This window comes from Penicillium roqueforti (assembly GCF_015533775.1).
Source record: "Penicillium roqueforti strain LCP96 04111 chromosome Unknown scaffold_17, whole genome shotgun sequence".
NCBI lineage: Eukaryota > Fungi > Ascomycota > Eurotiomycetes > Eurotiales > Aspergillaceae > Penicillium > Penicillium roqueforti.
Window position 1 is genome coordinate 119246 of NW_024067581.1, and position 22191 is coordinate 141436.

The following is a 22191-nucleotide window of genomic DNA, read 5'->3' on the forward strand; positions in this document are numbered from 1 at the left end:
GCGGCGTGCTTGCTCCGATGAATGAGAAGAAAAAAAAAAAGACAATAGACAAACAATCAATTGAATAGGATCTATGCAATGCATATTGTCATGACACTGTGGCTGCCTTCATGCCTGTGTTTAAAAACTTAGTCGAACTCTTCTCTAGCTTGTCACCACGACGCAAACGTGAGACCGAAGATCAACGATCTGCTCTTCAACGGGCACAACCACCGCTCTCGACCCCTCCTCGTTCTCGACCAGCTGGGTCTGGTCGTAATCCTTTTATCCTGGCACCTGACGAACCCGATCTGACCGAAACCACATCTCCCCAGAACGCTGCGATCGCTCCTCTTTCAACGGTGTGTATCTCCCGCTATCTCGATTCTCCATGCGTCTTAGCCGTCTATGCTCCTTTTTGATAACTCGACCCTGCACAATTTCCTCGCATTGGGCACTTATCTCTTGGCTCCGCATGTTTTCTTATTGCAAACTACCTTCGGGTATTTGACTTGGGACTAATCTCTCTTATCAGGTTGTTCATAGTTATGTCGATTCTTTTTCGTCTCCAACTGGATCTACAACCGCAGAAGAACCATTGCGCACACGTTTCTCCCACCCTTCTCTGAGTCCCATTACCCGGTTAGACATGTCCCGACGAAACCCACAGAACTCCCCTGCCGGCAGGCCAGAGCTGATGTCCTCATCCATTCCCAGGCCGGGTGATTCGTCGCAAATGTTGAACAAGGACCAGCAAACGGATTCCCAGAATCGGAAAGATGAGGCTCGGTTGCTTGGAGGCAGATACCAGTATGTCCTAAGTGTGTGTGTTGAGTTGTTCGAGATGTTGTTGCTAACCAGCTGGCTTTTTGCTTGGTAGTGACTCTAACGCTGTCAAGATAAAGCTCGGAGCATCCCTCAATGCTCGGAAAAAGATTCCAGGGGTAAGTTTCCGCCTTTATATGAATGGATATGGCATGTCTAATCCTCGGTCATAGTCTACCTTCGCGTTCTCCCCCCGGGACAAAATTTCACAGAATCAAAATACCCGAAGCAGCGGGCCAGTCCGTTCTTACGGAGAACCAAATCAACAAACTTCCCGGAGAAAGTCGCCCCAACTCGAGGATGAGTTTGAAGAGTCGAATCGACCTACCAAGATGCGGCGCCAGAGTAAAACCAACGAAACCGTCGACCTTACGGCCCCAACGAAATCAGCCAGAAATCGGTTGGAACAGGGACTCTACCGCCACCCAAATGCAATTCGTCGCAACCGACTTGAAGGTTCCAGGGACGCGGAGGATAGCGTCAAAGGAGCTGCGCAAAGCTCTAATCGTCCTCGACATGACCAATTATCTTCCGTTGACTCTCGGGATGAAATGTTTACCGAAACAGCAGCACAGCAGCGACGAAATCAGGCGGATTCCAGGTTGTCTAACGTAAATGGCAAATTAAACCAGGCTGCAGAGGCCGTTGTTATTGGGAGCATTGAGGTTAGACCAAAGAGAGCTGATCGGAACCGCACTGCAGTTCCTACGAGCATACATCGTCCTGTCAACGGCAGAGAAAGTCCAGACGAGCTTCAGGGGGATATCACCACACAACCAGTACCGAGATCCTTATCGGGAACACAACTCCAAGCCACTCGCCCATCCAAACCCGAAATTCACATAGAAACATCGACTCGAAAACGCTCTCCGTCCGCTACCCGAAGTCCAGACTTTTCGCCGCCAACACCGGTCATGAAGAAGGTTAAGATATCTCAAAAGAACTCCGATAAGATACACCTAGTGCGATATTTCCGAATCGGCACCTTCGGCAAATCTTGCGATTCGAGGCAATTCGTCCCAATTTATCTAACCAAGGATGGCTTTGAGCTTCGTGAGAATGCACTCGGCCAGGGTAACACGATATCAATACCTTTTCACGAAATCCGTCAAATTGTCGTCGGCGAGACGCCTAGCCGAAAAGTGAGAATCAAAATGTTGCAGAGTGCCGTCAAAGAAGACGATCAGCTTGACGTTGAGTTCTGGACCACCGACGAAAAGAGAAATTTCCTGGAAGTGTTGAAACAGGCGAAACAGGCCCAGCGTCCCACCAAAGATATGTAAGTTTTGTGGGCTATCTCTTGGATCAGTTCGCGATTCACTAACATTGCAATAGGAAATGGATGGACAAGGCGTTTTTGAAGTATGAAAAACAATTTCCACGGGAGAACAAGCGGCCTAAGAAGCGGCTACTTGATGACTTGGTGGACGATCCCGATCCTGAGCACTCTCCTCCTCCTTCGCGACGGCCCAAACTTTCAAAGTCCTTGAGAGATGACCATGGTGAAGTCAACAATGTCAATTCACTTGAGATCAAATGCGCCGCTCAAGAAAAAGTAAAACATGGAAACGGCAATGTTGATTCTCGAACGTCTGCCAAAGAACAACAGAATTCTCGACCTCTTGATACCGATAGTGGAGCTGATAGTCGATTTGAACGCGAGACCCGCTCTTCTACCCGCCGTGGCGCTAAAAAGCTGTCAAATGGAGACGTTACATCTGAAGCAAAGTCGAATTTATTTCCCAGGGATGATTCTTTCAGGAAAAATTGGAAGAAACCGTTGGTGTATCCGCGAAATGGAAAGAAGAAGGCTGAGGTGACACTCGTTGATCGAGAACGGCTACTGAGGGACGACTTCCTGAACGATAACCTCATTGCTCTCTACATGCGCTTCCTCCAGGATCATCTTGAACGCACCAACAAAGAGGCTGCCAAGAGGATCTACTTCTTCAATACCTACTTCTTTGCGACTCTCACGAATACCCCACGGGGGGACCGTGGGATCAACTACAGTGGTGTGGAGAAGTGGACTCGGAACGTCGATCTCTTCAGTTATGATTATATCGTCGTTCCTATCAACGAGAATGCCCATTGGTACGTTGCAATCATTTGCAACTTGCCAAGCTTGTCCCTTGGTTCTGCTGACGCCGTAGAGTCGGTTCGAAGACCGGCTCTCCAAAAAGAATCATCCAATGCGTCTGAGAGTGAGATCCAGGAAATTGAGGAGACACCTGAGCCGGAACTAAGGTCAAAGTCAGAGCTCAACGGTTCTAGTGAAGCCAACCAACCTCGTGAGATTCGAGAGGGATCTGAGACCAGGGGGCAGACTGAGGGAGATGAGCATGCGATGAAGCCAGAGGAGCAGTCCGCATCCGACAACCCACTTCCACCCCCAAATCTCTCCAAATTCGCAGGCCAAAAGCTCGCCCAGGACCAGGCCGCGGCGTCACAACCGACAACCAAATCCAAGAAGAAAAGAAGTGGGTTAAAGTTAGATCCGAATCAAACTACGATCGTCACGTTCGATTCCCTTGATATGCCTCGCTCCCCCACCATCAAAATTCTCCGCGAGTACATCTGCCGCGAAGCGGAGTCTAAACGCGGCGTCGAACTTGACCCGAACGACGTCAAGGGCATGCGAGCTCGTGATATCCCCCTTCAGCCTAATTTCTGGGACTGTGGTCTTTATCTACTGGCATATCTAGAGAAGTTTGTGCAAAGCCCGGATTGGTTCATCACGAAGGTACTACAGCGGAGCATGAATTCTGTCGATGACTGGCCTCCACTAGGTTCTGGTCTCCTGCGATACCGCTTTGGCAAGTTTCTCGATGATCTATACGAGGAACAGCGGCAAGCCGGTGAGCCTATCATGGCAGTCAGACGGCCTATTTCATTCCTGCTTGGCCCGCCTCTTCCTTGTCAGGACGAAATTGCGGATGTTGATGTGGTACCTGAGTCTCAGCATGAGACAGATTCTTCAAAGGACATTGCGAAACCTGTCAATTCAAAGATCGAAGACTCGAGCGAAGATTCAACCGCGGAGCAAATGCATCTCTTACCTACCGAAAACCTCCCGAAACCAAAAGACCCGAAACCGAAAACATCACCCTCCAACCCACCTGCAGATGCGAAGTCGCAAAATGACCATGTTGCTCCAGCAAAGGGGGAACCCATCATCCAAGTACCCGGTAGCCAGGAAGAGCCCGAAGTGCCAGGCACACCGTCCCCTAAGAAAAAAGAACGAAGGAAACACGGCCATTCGCGAAAGAGATGAATCTGTTCATGCAAGTGATACAGTTATTGTCAAGACGATATCAACACAGTACCGGCTGGACCGGGACTGACCATCATGAATCCAAATATGTTCACTATTGATTTAGCGTTTAACCCATGTACGCAGCATGGCAAACCCTGCGTCAGCGTTCGATGAAAGAAGGATGGTGTTGTTTTTTCTTCGTGTCTTTAATGGTCATAGCATAAGATACCATCACCTACATCGAAATGCAAATTTAATGTCTTTTCCGAGAAAATACCAATAATATATGTAACTACCACTCACTCTCATCCGCCTGAACCCACCACGCCATTTTATCCCTCTTAAACGACTCAAAATCCCACTCCGAATCCTCAAGCATATCCTTCCCAGCAGTATAAACATAAGTCATAGCCAAAACTTCCTCCCCCTCAGCCGCAACCTCAGCGCCGGTCGTCGCATTGAGCATCTCGCGCAGCTGGTTCTCAGCAGCACCCTCGCTAGAATTAACGTGGTCACCACCCACCACAGCCTGCAGCGTGCGCACAGTAACCCGTTTCTTCTCATACTCCGATCCCTCAAATCTGTCCAGTCGGTGAACGTCGCCGTCTGTTAGTCCCGACACGAGTGTTCCTACGACGGACGTCCCAGCGCTGGTTTTCGGTGCAGATAAATTGGTCTCGGTTTCTGTCTCTGGCACCGCCACGATCCCGGGGTAATCGGCGTTCTGCACACGATGCCGTCGGTACCCTTGTAGAATGGCGGGTTGGAAGCGGAGCATGGCTTTTTGCCAGGGCTCTGGGTTCGCCTGGCCGTGGATTACTCTGTGGAGGATTTGGGGCGCCATTAGGGTTCCTGGGTAGTTTAGTTCTCGGTTTCTCTTGATTCAAGAAGGACTTACCGTAGAAGAAGAGGACGTGGTCGCCCATTGTGTATGGTGTGGGGTCGGGTTGGTTATTGCGTGGGGATCGAGGGAGGTTCCAAGATAAGAAATTCTATAGAGCTTGAGGTAAGGTAATATGTATATTCGCAAATTCAGTAGAAGCTTAGAGTATAAAGAGAATCACAAGACAAGAGAAGAGAGGAACGAAGCCATGAGAGTTGTGTTTATTGCGGAGATGACGAGTTTATAGATGCGCTTATCGATAAGACCCCAAGATCCAAAGGCCCAGCTGGCTTCATCTTCCCAATTCGTCCCCCAACACACCATGCATTCCTCCCTGAACCGCATCCAGGCCGTATTCGGCTTCTTCACTACAGTCGCGCTGGTAGTCAGCGCACTGGCAGCCGTCTCGGTCCTCTTCTTCCCAGCAGACGAGACCAATGCCTCCGTGCAGCTGAAGAACGTGCAGGTGTAAGTGAAGTCGCGATTTGCAGCCCTAAGACTTCGCAAAAGCCCCCCATTTACTAAGATCCGATTTCGCGGTATAACAGCGTCAAAGGCCGACCGCACTACTACTCCACTAAACGCGAAGAATACGCCCAGTTCCGCTTCGACCTCGACGCAGACCTCAGCCCGCTCTTCAACTGGAACACGAAACAGCTCTTCGTCTACGTGTACGCTACCTACTCCTCCTCCGAGAACCCCGACTCGCAGGTACGCCTCTCGGAGTCTATCATCTGGGACACTATCATCCCCGCGACCCCGTCGCCGTATTCATGGGAGATCCTCAAGGATAAGGTCATCGCGCTTCTCCCCGCGGCTGTTTTGTCGGATTCTGTCGCCGCTGCACAGAGGAACGCTAAGCGCCATGCTAAGCCGCCTAAGAAGGCGAAGAATAAGAAGGCGACCGGTGTCCTGAGGCTGCGTGGCCAGAAGGGTAAATACCAGGTCAGTGATATTACCGGTCGGCTGGCGGAGCGTCAGAATGTTACCCTTCATGTTGGGTGGAATGTTCAGCCGTGGGTTGGTGCTTTGTTCTGGGCGCCTGGTACGGGTGCTGTGCCCAGGACTGCCGGTACGATTGTCAGCAGTGAGCCTTTTGCTTTCCCTGAGGAGAAGACTGCTGCTGAGAAGAGAGCTAAGGAGGCAGCCGAGGAGGCGGAGAAGGTGAAGGTGGAGAAGGCGAAGGCAGAACAGGCCAGTGTATAGGCTTTGATTGGGTCTGTTGATATAGGGAGTTAGGATCTACCTTTTTTTGTTTACTTTTGGGAGCTTTGGCTCGCCTTATACGGTTGCATTTTGGGAATGATACATATGAAACGCATCATCATTGGATAGTGCAAACACAGCTTTGTCATTTCATTTTTTGTTTTAGGTGTCCGGTTACACCATGAAGAACAATGGTCGACGCTATGGATACAGCAGAGGTAAGACTCGATTAGGTTTAACGTCATAGAGAATGCCGACCGTGGACAGACTAAGACAAGCATCTCGAACAAGATAGTCCGGAGTTCGTCCAAAGCAAATCAAATGGTACCGTAATTAACGCCTGCGGGTGGTGCATGATGATGACCTCCGTTCTGGATTCGATCGGAGTAGACGCCGGGTGCGGGTTGTTGAGAGGCACGAGTCAACGGATCCCGATTGCGACGATCATAATAAACGTATTCCAAATAGAAGGCATGGATGTGTCCGGGGAAGTAACTGGGAGATATCGCTGGTTAGTTGTGGAATGTAACGGGAAGTCTGGATGTATAGCACTCACCCGAGAAGTGTGAGCAGGAGGTTGATCCAGAAGTCAACTCCGCAGCCTGAAATCATAAAAACACCAAGAGGGGGAACTGTTTGGTTCGTTAGCAGATCATTCTGGTGGATAGGTTGGTAGATCGAGGGGCGGTGGATCACTGTGTGGGGATGGGTTTTGTGGTAGCTTTTGATGTAATTTCCAACAGCAGAGGTGTTTACTTACTGAATATGGTGATGATGATCAAACAAAGCATGGAGCAAGTGCCGGCCATGATTGCGGTGATGTTTGATGTAGGTGTTACTGTTCAGGTTTGGTAGATCGAGGCTTGAAATCGGTAGTGGCCAAAAAACTAAGAAGGAGAATTGCAAAGAGGAGGATGAAGATATAAATAGGGGTGTTGTCCTCGGCGGGAGAGTTGTTGCGTTTCATCTTGATCTTGGCCACGACGTCACAAGGTCTGAGGGAACTCGTACATAGGGCTGAGGCAGCCGTGAAGCTGATTTGCTGGCTGAGTACATCATGACGTCATCTATAGCTGGCACCTGGACACCGCCACATGCCACGAGTCAATACGTGGCTGGTGGCTGTACAGAGACGGCAAGTACAATTGACGGGCACGTACATTGAACGGACTTGGAGAAGATGTAGAGGTACTGGGAATATATTTCCTGTGATATCCCCAGTATCAGGTCCTAAACCGCGTCAATCGCCGCCCGAGTTGTAACCTGCTCGTTCTTGTTGCCGAGCTTCGAGAACTGCAAGAATGCGTCCACTCCATACCCTTCCAGACTGTGCAGTTCTAAACTGCCTGCCCAATATTCAGCATAGACTCGGCTCATAGGGAGACCCATCCCTAGACGGAGATTGGGCGGTCGGGATGTCAATGTGTCCAGGGATCCCTCATGGTATGATTCTCGGTCGGTGTGTTTACGGTCGTGTGACACTTGCAGTTCTTGCATCGTCGCCGCCATTGCGGGCACCTGTCCGAGATTTTCCAGCCGTGTTTGCGTGCGAGGACCTTTGCTAAAAGACCACAGATACGGCAGAATCTCTCGAGGGATTCCTCCTCCTTGATCAGATATGCGCATGATCACATGCTGCGGGGTCTCGCACACGAGCACTTCGATAGGGGGTGGGGGTTCGGTTGAATCCTGATACCGCTCCATCACTGCCTGCACCGAGTTTCGGAGAAGTTCTCCGATGATATATTCCAAGTGGCTCAATATATATGGGAAGGTCGCGTCGGCATGGCCCTTCACGACGATCGCGGGGATCTGGGTCGACCCCGATATCTTCTTCATCAGATCTTGTGCGACCTTTCCACAATCCTCGATTACCTCCTTCGCCTTGCACTTTAGGAACACTTCGCCGACAAATTCTGCATTGATGTCGGTTCGGTCGTGGGAATCGGGGAAATGCCATGGTGAGTTGAAAGTTTCGGTCAGAGCTAGGTGCTGCTCTGCGATGACTCGGCGAGAGATTCGCTACCGATAAGATACTTGTCAGCTAGGAGGCAGGCCAAAGGTCGACCTTACATACCGCTCGCAGAAGTGTGTTCATTAACCGGTCCATTTCGTCCGCTGGGGCGAGATTTCGGCATTCCAGCACGCCTATCGCCAGGTTGGGAATTGCAACCAGATGTTCTCGTAGCATTTCCTTCAGGATGTCACAGAAACGGTCATTATCGTCAAGCGTCTTAATCTCAGGAACCACCCGAGCCCTCTCGAATGCTTTGTAGTACAGTTCGTATACAAGGGTGAGATGGGGGTTGGCAACTACCACATATGGCAGCTGCTGGATGTCTCGCAGACGATGCGCAAGGCTGTCGATGACCCTGATCAGCCTTTTATTTTCTAATTCTGCAATTGACTCTCAACTTACCGAGTAGGAAGCTCGGTCCGCACGTAGTTTGCGGAGCTGATAAGTCGTGGTTCGGTCAAAGTACGACCAAAGAAGGTCAACTGACGAAGACTGATAGGTCGAATAGCTCGCTCCACCCATCTGCCAGTATATCCTAATTAGTATCCCCGGTTCAAGCATCGGAAATGTGAGTCATCCATACTCATCTACTGCAGAAACTGGCCGCCATGGCGGCGGGCTGTGAGCTCCAGAATAGAGGCGTTTCAAGGGGGATTGGAGGAGCTGCCAGCGTCTAGCTGGATAAGACAATCTCATTGTGCTCCATGGACTTATTCAATAAGTGACAGACCATAGAAGTGCTCACTATCTTGTGCGTGCGCGTAGTTGGGACTTCAAGAGTTTGGGGTTGCCGGGCGGTGAGCCAAGCATGTGACACCGACACAAGGCTTGTTATGGCAAGATCTGTTTTTTGCTGTCTAGATCGGGATATATCTCGATATATATGGAACGTTCTAAGACTGCAAATGCCAATGTCATACGATCTGGATTCTCGTCCGAAGATGCCTCGGGTATAAGGCACTCGCACGGACTGGGGCTAAGCTCGTGGGCCCTTTCCAAGGTTGGATCATCTGAGGGCCACGGCATATTTAGTGATTGAGAGCATAATTAAAGAAGTATATAGAGCTTGCAGAACTTAAACGTATTTAGGTCGCTATCTATATCACCGCTAAATCGGCCCGGTATAAAAATAGGGCTTTTCTTCACCGTATACTTCGCATCTAGTCACTCCTGCATACATTATTGCACACTGCCAACTAAGCAAACTCCTTTTAGTTCCAATTCAAAGTGAGCGACAAGTTAGAGCTCAGTAAAAAAAGCTGTCAACTGCAGAAATCAAGCACATCAAAGACTGTTTTCACAGACATCATCCACCAATATCACTGCCGAGCCCTCGAGGCTCCGCCACCGCTAGCTCCGGCCCTTATTATTTTGCGGGTTCAGACGAATTTCCTCCACCACCAGCTCTACAGTGTATTTCTTGCCAACATTCCGTCTTCTTATTCACAAAAATTTCCTCAAAATACAACCTCTGACGCCTTCCGGGACGGGAAGGCGCTTTCCGCGATGGAAAACGTAAGAGATTCCCCGACCGTGCCCCTCGCTAGTGTCGTCATTGGATCTAACCCTGCTCTAACAGCTCGCGGAGAACGACATGCTTGTCGATGAGTACGATCAATACCCTGCCGAAAAGACCGATGTCGTCGTCGTATCCCGCTCGGGGTCCGACGAGCCTGAGTCCGCGCCGACCGCAGATGACCGTATGTTCTTTGTTGCTTCTCCTTCCTTACCACAAGCAAGAGGGCTGTTTGACGGGTTAGCTAGGCAAAGCATGGCACCCGAATGAGATCGCCCTCACGCTGTGCACTGCCTCTTTGCTTATTTGTGCTAAGCGGTCGCTAACCAAGAGCCCCGGTGGATATAGATGCGGCGATGATGGCAAAGGTCCTCCCCCACAACACGGACCTCGAAACCCTAGACGAGGTCTATAACACATGGCGCTTGTCAGACTGGCGCAAGATGGAGCGCAAGTCGCACGGACCCGTCTTCCGATGTGGTGGTTCACCTTGGTGAGTGCTTGAAAACTCTTTGCCTGGATTGGCTCCATGGCTCTGTGCCGGCATTGAATCTGACACGGAAATAGGCGCATCCTCTTCTTCCCCTACGGCAATCAGACCGAATTCGCCTCGTTTTACCTCGAACATGCGTGGGAGAACGGACCCCCGGAGAACTGGTACGCTTGTGTGCAGTTTGCGCTGGTGTTGTCGAACGTGAACGATCCTTCCATTTATACACACCATAGTAAGATATTCAATTCCGGAGGAATCGCTTGATCAAAACGCTAAGTCGAATTCTAGTTGCAACACACCGTTTCACCGCCGAGGAAGGGGACTGGGGTTTCACTCGATTCTCCGACCTCAAGGGCCTGTTCAGCCATCCGTGGGAGGGAAAATCCGTCCCGTTGGTGCAGGATGACGAGGCAATTGTCACGGCCTACGTTCGTGTAGTGAAAGATCCCACGGGGGTCTTGTGGCATAGTTTCCAAAAGTGTGTTTTTTCCGCGAGGTTTGACCCGAGTGAAGCTAACTTTCTCTTTTTAGTTATGACTCGAAGAAGGAGACTGGAATGGTGGGATTGAGGAATCAGGGAGCCACATGCTACCTGAACTCACTGTTGCAGTCGCTCTATTTTACAAATGCTTTCCGCAAGGTATGAAAGGGAAAAGTTCGATTGCTCCCGAATTATGGAGACTAATGAAACTCGTTAGGCTGTGTACCAAATACCGACTGACCAGGAAGCTTCGCGTGAAAACAGCGCGTGGGCGCTCCAGAGACTATTTTACAACCTCCAGACCAATGATGTTGCTGTTTCCACAACCGAGCTAACCGCATCTTTCGGATGGCAATCGAGTCAGATCTTTGAGCAGCAAGATGTACAGGAGCTCTCGCGAAAACTCATGGAAAGATTGGAGCACAAGATGAAAGGTACGATTGCCGAAAAAGTTCTGCCGGATCTGTTTGTCGGGAAAACAAAAACGTACATTTCTTGCATCAATGTCGATTACGAGTCTTCTCGTGTGGAAGACTTCTGGGATATTCAACTCAACGTTCGAGGCAACAAGACCTTGGATGACAGCTTCAGGGATTACATTCAGGTCGAGACCCTGGAGGGGGAGAACAAGTACGAAGCTGGGCAGCCATACGGTCTGCAAGACGCTAAGAAGGGCGTTATTTTCGAGAGCTTCCCTCCCGTTCTGCATCTTCATCTCAAACGTTTTGAGTACGACCTCAACCTCGACATGATGGCCAAGGTCAATGATTATCACACATTCCCTATGGAGTTCGATGCAGCTCCTTATCTTTCTGAGAGCGCCGACAAGTCGGAATCCTGGGTTTACCAATTGCACGGTGTCCTCGTCCACAGCGGTAACCTCGATGCCGGGCATTACTATGCCTTCCTCAAACCCACCAAGGATGGACACTGGTACCGCTTTGATGATGACCGAGTCAACCGAGCTACTGACAAAGAAGTCCTGGATGAGAACTACGGAGACTCCCAGCAGCGCACGAACGGAGCGACTGGAGGACGGTCCGCTATCCGCACAAACAACGCCTACATGTTGGTCTACATCCGGAAGACAAGACAGGATCAAGTATTATTACCGGTCACAAAAGATGATGTGCCCTCCCACATCGGTATGTTAAGAGATTTTCGTTCTTAGGAGAATCGGACGGCTGGCTAACTATGGAATAGAGAAGCGTATGTCAGAGGACCGGGCGGAGATGTTGCGTCGCAAGAAAGAAAGAGAAGAAGCCCACCTTTACATGAATGTCGGCGTCCTTGACGGGGATTCATTCCGAAACCATCATGGCTTCGATCTGACTAGCAATGACCTACCCGCGGAAGATCCGGCGCTTCCCACGCAATACAAGATTCTTCGGACAAAGAAAGTCAGCGAATTTGCACAGGAAATCGCCGAAGAACGAAAACTCAAACCGGAAGCCATTCGATTCTGGGTCATGGTCAACCGTCAGAACAAAACAACCCGACCCGATCAGGTGATCCGCGATCAGGAAATGACTGTTGAGGAGGCGTACAACAAATTCGGCACTAAAGGTCAGATCTTCCGCTTGTGGATGGAGGTGGCGCCGACCGGCGCAGACGGACAACCTACTCCATGGCCCGATAATGACTCGATTCTCATTTTCCTCAAAAACTTTGACATTACGACCCAGACCTTGACTGGTGTTTGCTCTGTCTACGTCCACAAGAGCCAGAAGGTGAGCGAACTGGCCCCGACAATCCTTTCCAAGATGGATTGGCCTGCCGGTACAGAGTTCATGCTCTTTGAAGAGATCAAACATACCATGATCGACCTTATGAAACCAAAGCAGACTTTCCAGCAATCTGAAATCCAGGACGGCGATATCATTACCTTCCAGCGCTCAATCAAGGAATCTAATCTGCCACCCTCGGTACTTTACACAGACGCTCGGCAATTCTACGATTACCTTTTGAACCGCATGGAAGTACAATTCGCCCCGGTCAAGACCAATGAGGGGGAAACTTTCTACTTGACTCTCAGCCGCAAAATGACCTATGACCAGTTCGCCAAGAAGGTTGGTGAGCATCTCAAGGTGGACGAGACTCATCTTCGATTTGCACCCGTTATGGCTAGTACTGGCAAGGCCAAACCTTTCCTGAAACGAAACGTCAATCAGAACCTCTCACAGATCCTTAACGGTCAATATGGTGCCTACGGGTACACCATGCACCGGGCAGATGCTTTGTACTACGAGATACTGGACATGAGTTTGACGGACTACGAGAGTAAGAAGTGCTTCAAAGTGACATGGCTCCCCGATGGCGTCACCAAAGAGGTTAGTGTTAAGCATTCCATATCCATGCCGCAGGGCTTTGGCTAATATTCATCTAGGAGATTGTTGAGATCTTGGTTTCCCGTAGCGGTACCGTCGCAGATCTTCTGGCTGCATTGCAGCAGAAGTTGGAACTGGGCGATGAGCCGATCCGGATTGCCGAAACACACAGTGGAAAAGTCTACAAAGAACTTCGGAGCGACCAAAGCGTGGCTGCCATTAACGAGTACGCCACACTGTACGCCGAAAAGATCCCATCGGAAGAATTGAATATGAACGCCGACGAGCGCGTCATTAGCGTGTTCAGCTTCGATCGCGAACCCAGCCGGACTCACGGAATCCCCTTCAAATTTGTTCTGAAGCCTGGAGAACTTTTCGCAGAGACAAAGAAACGCCTTTCCGCCCGCACACAGATCAAGGGCAAGAACTTCGAGAAGATCAAGTTCGCCGTGGTCCCCCGTGCATCCTTTTCTAACGCCAAGTATCTTGAAGATGGTGAGTGCCTTGGCTTTGATTCCATTGGTCGGACTGACTAACTCCTCACAGGTGACATCTTGTCAGATATAGCGGCTAGCGCCGATGACTTCCTAGGTCTTGATCATCCTAACAAGAGCCGGAGCTTCTGGGGCAAGAGTGATGGATTCTCCATTCGTTAAACAAGTGTTAAAGTCATGGCGCTGGGGGGGTTACGAGTCGAGGGCTATATGCTGCAATCCGGTACATGAGCAGCGACACCCTGATGCGATGATCATGCCTTTCTCTTTTTTTTTTTTGCGTCTTTTTTTCATGTAACCAGTCGAAGTAGAAGACAATACCGTCTGCATGATGAGTGCAAATTGTTTATTTCCCATGTGTGTTGTGTATCCCTACAAAATAGACTCGTGAAGTAGTCAGAAGTCGACATATGCGGAAGTTTGTTTGGGTGCAAACAAGTCAAACAGCCGAAGACAAAGTTGGCCCGAACGGACTCCTGACGCGGATATCATCCCCCAGTTCAACGGTCCCTCTCGGTATATCTGTCTCACAATGCGGTTCGCTCTTTTCGCCGGTCTGGCCTCCCTGGTCTCATCCGTCACCGCAACTGCCCTGACCTACAGGCTCGAGGCGAACGAGAAAGCATGCTTCTTCACAAACGTTGAGCAGAGCAACGCCAAGGTGGCCTTCTACTTCGCGGTACGTCCAATTGGTTATTCATCAAACACATTCATTCAGTGATATTTTGTTATGGTCGCGGAGCTTTGGATACACTTGGTGGTGCCGAATGCTAATAATGTACGATGCAGGTCCAATCTGGCGGTTCCTTCGATGTCGACTACTCCGTCACCGCACCGGGCGGCAAGGTCGTTTTAGACGGTGCCAAGGAGCGACAGGGCGACTTTGTCTTCACTGCGCAGAGCATCGGCGAGTACACCTTCTGCTTCAACAATGAGATGTCCACCTTTGCCGAGAAGATGGTTGACTTCGAGATTGCGGTACGTTCCATATCCATCAACTTGACGAACCGGTCAACAAATGCTAATTGAGCCATTGAACCTACAGGTCGAAAACGAACAGCGCGCTCAATTGCCCTCCCGCCAGGGTGCTAGCCCCGAGCAAACCACCAGTCTGGAGGAGTCCATCTACAAGCTGTCCGCGCAACTCTCTACCGTCTCCCGCAACCAGAAGTACTTCCGCACTCGCGAGAATCGTAACTTCAGCACCGTGCGGAGTACCGAGCGTCGTATTTTCAACTTCAGTGTGATTGAGTCTTTGATGATGGTTTCCATGGCTGCGTTGCAGGTCTTTGTTGTGCGCTTCTTCTTCCAGGGCGCCCGGAAAGGTATGTTCATATGTTCCCCGTATTTGAGATCGGATATAGGCGCAAGTCATAGTCGTGTTTGGACTGTTGCCGCCGCTGTCTGTCCTACTTGGATGATTCGTAATAACGATTATTTAAAACAGGTTACGTGTGATATGAGCATGAGCATGAACAATAATATGATGCATTTTACTACCTCTATGTCCGGCGTGTTGGCCTAGTTATTTCTGTTGCAAAATCTATGTTCTTGTCTGTCTAGATCAAAATATACTAGTATGGTACGAAGTAGTTGGCTTCGAGTCATGGTGGTCCGTTGATCGTATGTCACACCAAAGGAAAGCCATTGAGGTGAATATTTGGTTTACAAAAGAAATATGAGAAACACGAATTCAAGGCTGATGGTCTACGGTGTTTCATTAGGTGGGGGATAGTAATCGATATAGTTTATACTAAGTTACTAAAATAGGGGATTTACAAATCACTAAGAGAAGATGGGTTGACACGCCGGTATGATGAAAGGACACTGTGATAGCGTATGCCCGGCACGCTCGAGATGCCCGATATTATACGTTGTAGGCCCCAAGTCTCCAAATCACTCTTCCAGAGATATGAACGGTGTCCGTCGAAGACATTGTGCAAAGAGGAGGTCGGGTGGTCTGCGAACGACATCAATAAGCACCGACCCATAGCGCAGTTGGGAAGGCGGGGGTGATCGTTGCTTCATGTTCATATATGTTGGTATATGCTCGCAGGGATAGAAACTGTTTATGTTAGATGGTCTTTTGTTGACTCGAGGCCGATGAAAAAGTGTGTCGATGTTGTGCTGGACCCGTTCTCCATTGTTGCACCTCTCCCGATGAATGCAGCCGGGGAATCAGATACTCAATGCTCGCTGCTAGCAGGGACAGCACCTGTTTCTAGGCGAAGGATAATTCTGTTAGAATGTGGAATTCCAGTATGTGGAATGGCTTACAACAAAACAACATGCGACCAGGATCCAGACCGCAGAGCAAAGGCGTTTGGAAGCTCACATACTAATGAGTTTCTAACCGGTTTCATACGTCAGTCATGCATTGGATGTCCTCCCCATATGTATATGATGCCAAGTCCAATGCATTGATAAACCTTGGAATACTATGTAGCGTGCTGAGTGTTGTCTACAAGGTACGGGGCAATGTTGTACAAAGTACCGTCGAGATCGATATCTGATCCAAAACAGGTTTTTGACTTTCAATATACGAGGGGCATGCAACAAAGAGGATCGATAATAAATGTGTGGATATAGGGTTGTCGATGACTGTCTTGCCCAGGGGCATCAGGGTAAGGAGCTATGTACATATGACGTGAGGCACTTCCGGTAGAATCGACTAATAAGAATCGACTAGTGATATCATATGCTTGCTACGGTGTACAAGATACGTTGTACGCTAAGCTTCCATCCTCTTTGACCTACATACAATACATCATAGATCGCCGTCAAGAGGCTGTGGTGTGATATCATTTGAGATACGCTGGGGATTGTCAAACCCCGGTATCTGACTCAAGTACCGTTTACATTGATCGGCGGACAGCAACAATGTATGTTGTATGTATTGTTTTCCGAATCGGGAAAGTCTGATCTGAGCCTCGTCATATGTAATGGTCTTTTGGGTTCATATCTGGTTTAGGTCTTCAGACCAGGCACGAGATGGATCAGGATAATGAAGAAAGTGGATCGTGAAAAGGCATTGATTGGCATTCAATAAGCAGAGGAAGACCCGCAAGTGCACAATGCATAATCGCGCACGCTTGTTTTTGACACGCTCCGCTGTTGATACAATCCACATACATTATCCGATGCTGTCATATCTATGATCAGCCCCTTGAGGTGGAGGAGCGGTGTTATGGATCAAACTCTATTAGACTATATTGTGAAACCTACATTGTACTCCACAAGTGCCTTTCGACTTGCGACATCGCATAGAATTGGAGTCAATCCTTATACACATTATGTAGTATCATAGTTTCTCCACCAATTGTAACAATATCTCTCTGGATCTGCATATTGTAGCATGATAAGCTCAGTATATTACTTGCATTGGTCTAGACCGGTGCTAGCTGGATTAGACTGCTTCCTCAGAACAGGTCTAGTTTGAAAAGTCAGATAGCCGATCATGACTGTAACGGACAACATAGGTTGTGTTTCAAACGCTCGTCTGACGTTGCTGTATGTCTCGTACATGAAACATATCTCGGGGAAAAGGAGATCTGATATGCTGGGTATGGGCCTCCGCTTGCCCTAATATGTCAGATATGTCAGTCTAGGTTTGTAGTAGTAGGTAGTGTGTCACCATCAAGTTGGGCAAAATGTACAACATGATGCTGAGGCAAATTATCGTGTATCCGGTGTCAAGCCGATCTTGCAATAATTTGCCTCCCCCCCTCCCGGCTGGCATCAACTTCCGTCCAGGGTTCATGGATGGCAAATCCGTACCCTCCTCCACCGTTCTTCGGTTACAGATGATCCTACCACTGGCTCCCACGTGTCGTACCGATCATTCATGCCAATATCATGTCCTTCTAGAACAATTTCAGACTCCAACAAGGTGGAACGACCCTGGTTTCCATATCGGAACGCAGTCGGTCGCGAGTTTCGGCTCCGACTCTATTGATAATAGGATCTTTTGGTTCCAGTACCGTGCTTGAGATTCATCTGCCGGAAGTCAGACTTATTTGCGATTAGACACAATATCGAGTAGAGCTGTGGTCAATATACAAACATAATATCATTTGAAGATGAGGGCTCCCTGACGTCAGGTGCTATTCTGCCTCAGGCATCAACGCTAAAATTCTCAAATCACTAGCTCCTCTCCACACGCCCCCATTTCTCCCTGTTATTTTGTCCATTTCTGATGATACCGCGGCGAATAAGACAGTCTGAGAATTAATTAAACCTTCATCTGCTGCAAGCTATGTCTCCACTGTGGCTGAAAGCCTCCATGCCTTTGATACGATGTACCAGACCGTTCCGGGTTCAAGCTCAGTTCCGCTTTTGATAATCGAAAACCAGCCTCGGGTAGTAACTCCTTTCGTTTGCCAAATCTACGACCGGCGAATCTCCGCCGGCCGAAATACAAACCTAAATCGATTGCTCGGGTCGCCCCGATGCCTGGGGGTATGACGGCATAGCTCCGTTCGACCTGAGCCTCAGCTACGCAACGGCACGCCCCTTTTTCTCCTGCGGCCACCCGGGACTACTTGATCTATCGGTTTATTTTGAGTCAATCGAGGGATCCAGGGCTCTCGTTACTCCGTACTAGAACTACACCCTGAATTGCGGCTTTTCAACCGCGTATTGACCACTTTACCACTCCTGCGCCGGGTCTCCACTAGCGATGTCCACATTTTCCTTCACAAGAACACCCTATCCCGTAGCGAGACAGAATGCAAGATGGGCCTCGCCCCTCAAAAGCCCATGGGAATTCAATTATGATTCGTCCTGCGGACGTCAGGCAAAGATCTGCAGGGGACCGGACTGTAATTGTGCCGATCTAAAACCGCCTTCGCCTCTCACTGGTCATCCACATTCCCCAGTGACCTCATCGGAGAACGGTGACCAATCCATAGGTGGAACAACTGATGATATCGCTCCCAAAGTGCACCAGTCTCTGTGCACATGTGGATATTAGTTAGTTCAGAACATCCTCTGATGATGATTTGACCCCACACCGTGCTCCTGGACGTACCCAATAATCGGTCGACGCGGTCACTTATGTACCTCAAAAAAATAAGGGCTGGGGTTTATGGATGCTCGGTTTATGATGCTTGTGATGATGCTTCTTATGATGTCGCTTAGGAGAAATTATCCTCCCCCCTTTCACCCCCCCCCCTTTTAGCTAATTATGTCACTGTACTCCGCTTGGTGTAATCGGTAGAGATCTCGTGCTTACCATGGATGAAGCAGAAATTAGGCACCCTATTGGCCTATCAGAGGCAAACATAGGTGCGTTTGCATCAACAATCCACCGATGTGATTTCATATATATAAACCTTGCTCGCAGATTGGATCCAATTGTTCTTCGTATATGCCCTAACTCCTGAATCTGCCCCATAGCACTTTCCCCAAATATTTCATGCGCTGGCCCGGACAACGTACCGTCGGACTTTCAATTTAACATCGCATTATCTTTCCTATTCGCAATCTTTAGGACCTTTACTATTCAACTCAACTGCCAAACTTGGTTAGATCTTGAAATATTCCACAGGTGAGTGACCTTGAATTGACTGGTAAATACCATCCGGCTTCCCCACGGCACCCCTCCACGGGGATCGTCCCATACATCAGCCTTATCCCCATGCCGTCCTATATTATATAGCACACAGACCGTCATGATGCCACTGATCAGCACTGTTAGCGCTGCCTGATACTTTGTCTTAAGAACATAAGCTGACTCGTTCACTACTAGCCATTCTTCCACCATGACTCACTCCGCTCAAACGCAACAAGCAACCGAAGACATCCACTCCATGTTCCCAACTGCTGGCGTGGACAACATGGCCAGTGAGACTCATGTTGAATCTTACCGGTCGCTTGATCCCTCTGCCGCCTCGCTAGAGGACTACAACCGCTCCATGCTGGAATACACCCAGCGCCAAATGTCTTCCTTCGTCGACACGGATAACTCTCGCCGTGATAGCCGGAGCAGCGGCAAGAGTGGCCGTAGCCTCGCCTCTAGCGGCAGCAACATGTCCCGACAGGCCAATGGACCTCTCACGCCCATCAGCAATGCCGCCCCCTCCGCCGAGAACAAGATCGGTAGCCGTGACATGGCCGACGCTAAGTCTGCTGAATACTAGGGCTGTTCTCTGTCAAGGTATGCATTTGCCCCCATCTTGGTGTCTTTGATCCAGAAATGCTAACGGACGTCTTTTCAGCGTCCTATTCCACAGACCGTGATTTAGGATCATAACGATACATGGCATTGGCGAGCCGTTGATGGCCTTATTGGGCCGTCGGCGGCCACGTCTAATTTCCGTCAGTGCCTACCCAAATGCAGAATTTTCTGCGGAGTTTTATGAGATTCGTGCGGGAGAGCGTGCCTGCTTTCAAGCGATATATTGAATTGTTTATTTTTTTCTACATTGATTTCTATTTGGCCTCGGCTTGTCTGGGTCAATTATGAAAGCGCCTTTTCTTTCCCCAACCCCTTTTTACCAACTTTTTATTTCTGCTCGGCATTTTCAGGATATCCGTTGACTCTCAGCGTCGAAGATGTCTTGAATCCCTACCGTGACTTTTACCTACTCATTCTTGTCACCTGTGACGGCTTTGGAGTTGCTCCTTGAACTGAAAAGCAGTTTACAAACGATATTTCATCCCCGTTTCGAAAATTTCTCGAACGCTATCCATTCTCCTGGGGTCTGGGTATGTGATCAATGCTTGATATTCCTTCTGGAAAGGAATATTGGCCTGTACATTACTTGTACTTGTACTTCATCCGAGCGATTCTGTGCTTGTTATTCTTTTTGATTCGATGTGATGAACCAACTTTCAACTATACCCTGTTACGATACCACCTAGCCATGTTGGCCATTGATGACCTGTACAATTATGCACAATCGAACCGGAGCAATCTTGTTTTTCTGCTATTTGTTGGTGTTTTATTTCCTTTCTCCTTTCTTCTTCTCCATTGGCTGGATATAGCTCGTACTGTTGTAGCCCCGCGTAGTACAAGGGGTTCGAGTGGTATGAAAGAATACTAGCTTTGGTAACTAGTTCATTTGTGTTATTTATCAAGTTATCGAATGGGGGCTGAACCAAGGCTTATGATCTGAGACAATTTGACGTCACCGCAACAATCCCATTGTGGCTTGAACGAAGGATGCGTTTATCGCGCCTGCTTTGTAATCTTCAATCTATTTTTGCACCTTTTTTCCGGGTTTGTTCGGTATCTTTTCTAGTCTTTTGTTGCAATACATACGTAAACGGCAAGTCACCGGAATAGAAGGCGAAGCAAGCAGAAGAAGGAGAATATATTTTGAAGGAGGTTTTGGACGAGATTGGTGTCGATCTGAATCAGGCAGTTCGTTACCAAACATTGCAAAGTGGATTTCATCCACAGTTTGGGGAAACACCCCAACAACCCTCATACTCCAGGGAATGCTTGACGGGTTAACATTTGCGGCTTGCAGGAAGCGTCTTGAGCGAGAAGTATTGTGGGATTGGTGGTACGCTTCGACCAGAGTAAAGAGCTTTGTAAGTTCTCGTTGACATCCACGAAATACTACACCCAGCATCAATGAGAATATCATAATAAATGCACGTTGTGGTCAGAAACACAGGAACTGGGAATCCTTCTTCGCTCTGTGCATGTGCTACTGAATATTTGTTCCTCATTTCCAAATCGACCTTGAACACAGGCTATTTTGCTCAGACTCGATAATCGCGGGGTCTCAAGATATAACGCATTCTCAGGAAAATTCTTTTTTCAAATTGACCAGGTTCAGCCTTATCATAGCCTCGTTCAAGTTTAATTCGGAAGCAAACTGTGCTCAGGTATGAAGCATAGAGCATTATGTACGGAAGGTGGCCTTCGTGCGCATTGAAAAGAGACTAGTCCTAATTAAAACTCGTGCGCTTCTTATCTAGTTGCTATACCTCCCAACCGTGAAAACGTACTGAGATCCATCTTAATCTCCACCATGAAGATGATGATGCCACTATCTCTGCCACTATATCTAATAGTGCCATTTTCGATGTCCATGCCCATGAGGATGCATTCGAGCATGAGCGCCTCCAGTTTCCCTTGCTATCTTGCTGGTGGACGTCTGAGGGCTGGCAGTCTGACTCGCTACGAAAGTCTTGTCCGAGTACGATGAGGGATCAGTAGCGGTAGGAGGTGCTATTATCTCGAGAGTTAGAGACCCGAAATCACCATAATCATCCTACGGTTACTCTGATTATACACTCACTATTGATCGCAATGAGATCGGACCCTTCAGGGCAATAACCTGTAACACAAGGCATGCCAACACCACGCCAGCCATACCAGTCGCATGTGCCTGTGTTTGTACCAGGTGCACAGCATAGTGTTTGGACATCATCACCGCTGCAGGTTGTGTCCAGTGAGATTCCAGTGACTTGACCCTTGGCATAGGTCTCGGGTATGAAGCCAACGGTGCATTCCTGACCACAGAACGACCAGTAACATGAATTGCGATTATTAGCAAGCGCTTGAGCCCTTGCTTGAAGTGTCCTGATTTTCTCGGCGTCCGTGGCAGCGACTCCATTTGTTACCCCAATTCCCAAGAAATCATTACCACTTGTGTTTGACGAACTGTCCTGATCAAGGGACCAGATCATGGTGCCACCAAGGCAGACTTCATTCGCCGCTTTCACCTTCATTTGCACGGTCTCGCCATCATCGTACG

At 49.0% G+C, this 22191-nt stretch overlaps 9 protein-coding genes across 9 annotated transcripts; 5 read left to right on the plus strand and 4 right to left on the minus strand.

Annotated features, from left to right (window-relative positions):
• Positions 1–110: 110 nt before the first annotated feature.
• On the plus strand, positions 111–4078 carry LCP9604111_6408 (uncharacterized protein; the record flags this gene model as incomplete). The annotated part of the gene is made up of 5 exons (XM_039074326.1): positions 111–341; positions 515–789; positions 860–923; positions 978–2083; positions 2140–4078. The coding sequence occupies 5 exons, from the start codon at positions 111–113 to the stop codon at positions 4076–4078; spliced, it is 3615 nt and encodes a 1204-aa protein (XP_038927458.1).
• Positions 4079–4352: 274 nt separating this feature from the next.
• LCP9604111_6409 (gamma-glutamylcyclotransferase family protein) lies at positions 4353–4986 on the minus strand (the record flags this gene model as incomplete). Its single annotated transcript, XM_039074327.1, has 2 exons — positions 4353–4912; positions 4959–4986. 2 exons carry the CDS (start codon positions 4984–4986, stop codon positions 4353–4355), a joined length of 588 nt encoding a protein of 195 aa, XP_038927459.1.
• A 279-nt stretch (positions 4987–5265) lies between these two features.
• On the plus strand, positions 5266–6149 carry LCP9604111_6410 (signal peptidase complex subunit SPC3; the record flags this gene model as incomplete). The annotated part of the gene is made up of 2 exons (XM_039074329.1): positions 5266–5411; positions 5492–6149. 2 exons carry the CDS (start codon positions 5266–5268, stop codon positions 6147–6149), a joined length of 804 nt encoding a protein of 267 aa, XP_038927460.1.
• A 317-nt stretch (positions 6150–6466) lies between these two features.
• Positions 6467–6958, minus strand: LCP9604111_6411 (YqaE/Pmp3 family membrane protein; the record flags this gene model as incomplete). The annotated part of the gene is made up of 3 exons (XM_039074330.1): positions 6467–6644; positions 6706–6781; positions 6910–6958. The coding sequence occupies 3 exons, from the start codon at positions 6956–6958 to the stop codon at positions 6467–6469; spliced, it is 303 nt and encodes a 100-aa protein (XP_038927461.1).
• Positions 6959–7379: 421 nt separating this feature from the next.
• Positions 7380–8862, minus strand: LCP9604111_6412 (protein kinase PKP2; the record flags this gene model as incomplete). Its single annotated transcript, XM_039074331.1, has 4 exons — positions 7380–8171; positions 8227–8509; positions 8569–8688; positions 8750–8862. 4 exons carry the CDS (start codon positions 8860–8862, stop codon positions 7380–7382), a joined length of 1308 nt encoding a protein of 435 aa, XP_038927462.1.
• An 810-nt stretch (positions 8863–9672) lies between these two features.
• Positions 9673–13639, plus strand: LCP9604111_6413 (ubiquitin-specific protease UBP15; the record flags this gene model as incomplete). The annotated part of the gene is made up of 10 exons (XM_039074332.1): positions 9673–9681; positions 9746–9866; positions 10031–10175; positions 10250–10407; positions 10464–10653; positions 10707–10815; positions 10874–11801; positions 11860–12986; positions 13043–13478; positions 13530–13639. The coding sequence occupies 10 exons, from the start codon at positions 9673–9675 to the stop codon at positions 13637–13639; spliced, it is 3333 nt and encodes a 1110-aa protein (XP_038927463.1).
• A 370-nt stretch (positions 13640–14009) lies between these two features.
• On the plus strand, positions 14010–14935 carry LCP9604111_6414 (p24 family protein; the record flags this gene model as incomplete). The annotated part of the gene is made up of 4 exons (XM_039074333.1): positions 14010–14156; positions 14267–14455; positions 14523–14802; positions 14925–14935. 4 exons carry the CDS (start codon positions 14010–14012, stop codon positions 14933–14935), a joined length of 627 nt encoding a protein of 208 aa, XP_038927464.1.
• A 3776-nt stretch (positions 14936–18711) lies between these two features.
• On the plus strand, positions 18712–19722 carry LCP9604111_6415 (uncharacterized protein; the record flags this gene model as incomplete). Its single annotated transcript, XM_039074334.1, has 6 exons — positions 18712–18763; positions 18822–18834; positions 18969–19025; positions 19227–19576; positions 19618–19634; positions 19696–19722. The coding sequence occupies 6 exons, from the start codon at positions 18712–18714 to the stop codon at positions 19720–19722; spliced, it is 516 nt and encodes a 171-aa protein (XP_038927465.1).
• A 1776-nt stretch (positions 19723–21498) lies between these two features.
• Positions 21499–22123, minus strand: LCP9604111_6416 (uncharacterized protein; the record flags this gene model as incomplete). Its single annotated transcript, XM_039074335.1, has 2 exons — positions 21499–21662; positions 21733–22123. The coding sequence occupies 2 exons, from the start codon at positions 22121–22123 to the stop codon at positions 21499–21501; spliced, it is 555 nt and encodes a 184-aa protein (XP_038927466.1).
• Between the last annotated feature and the right edge of the window lie 68 nt (positions 22124–22191).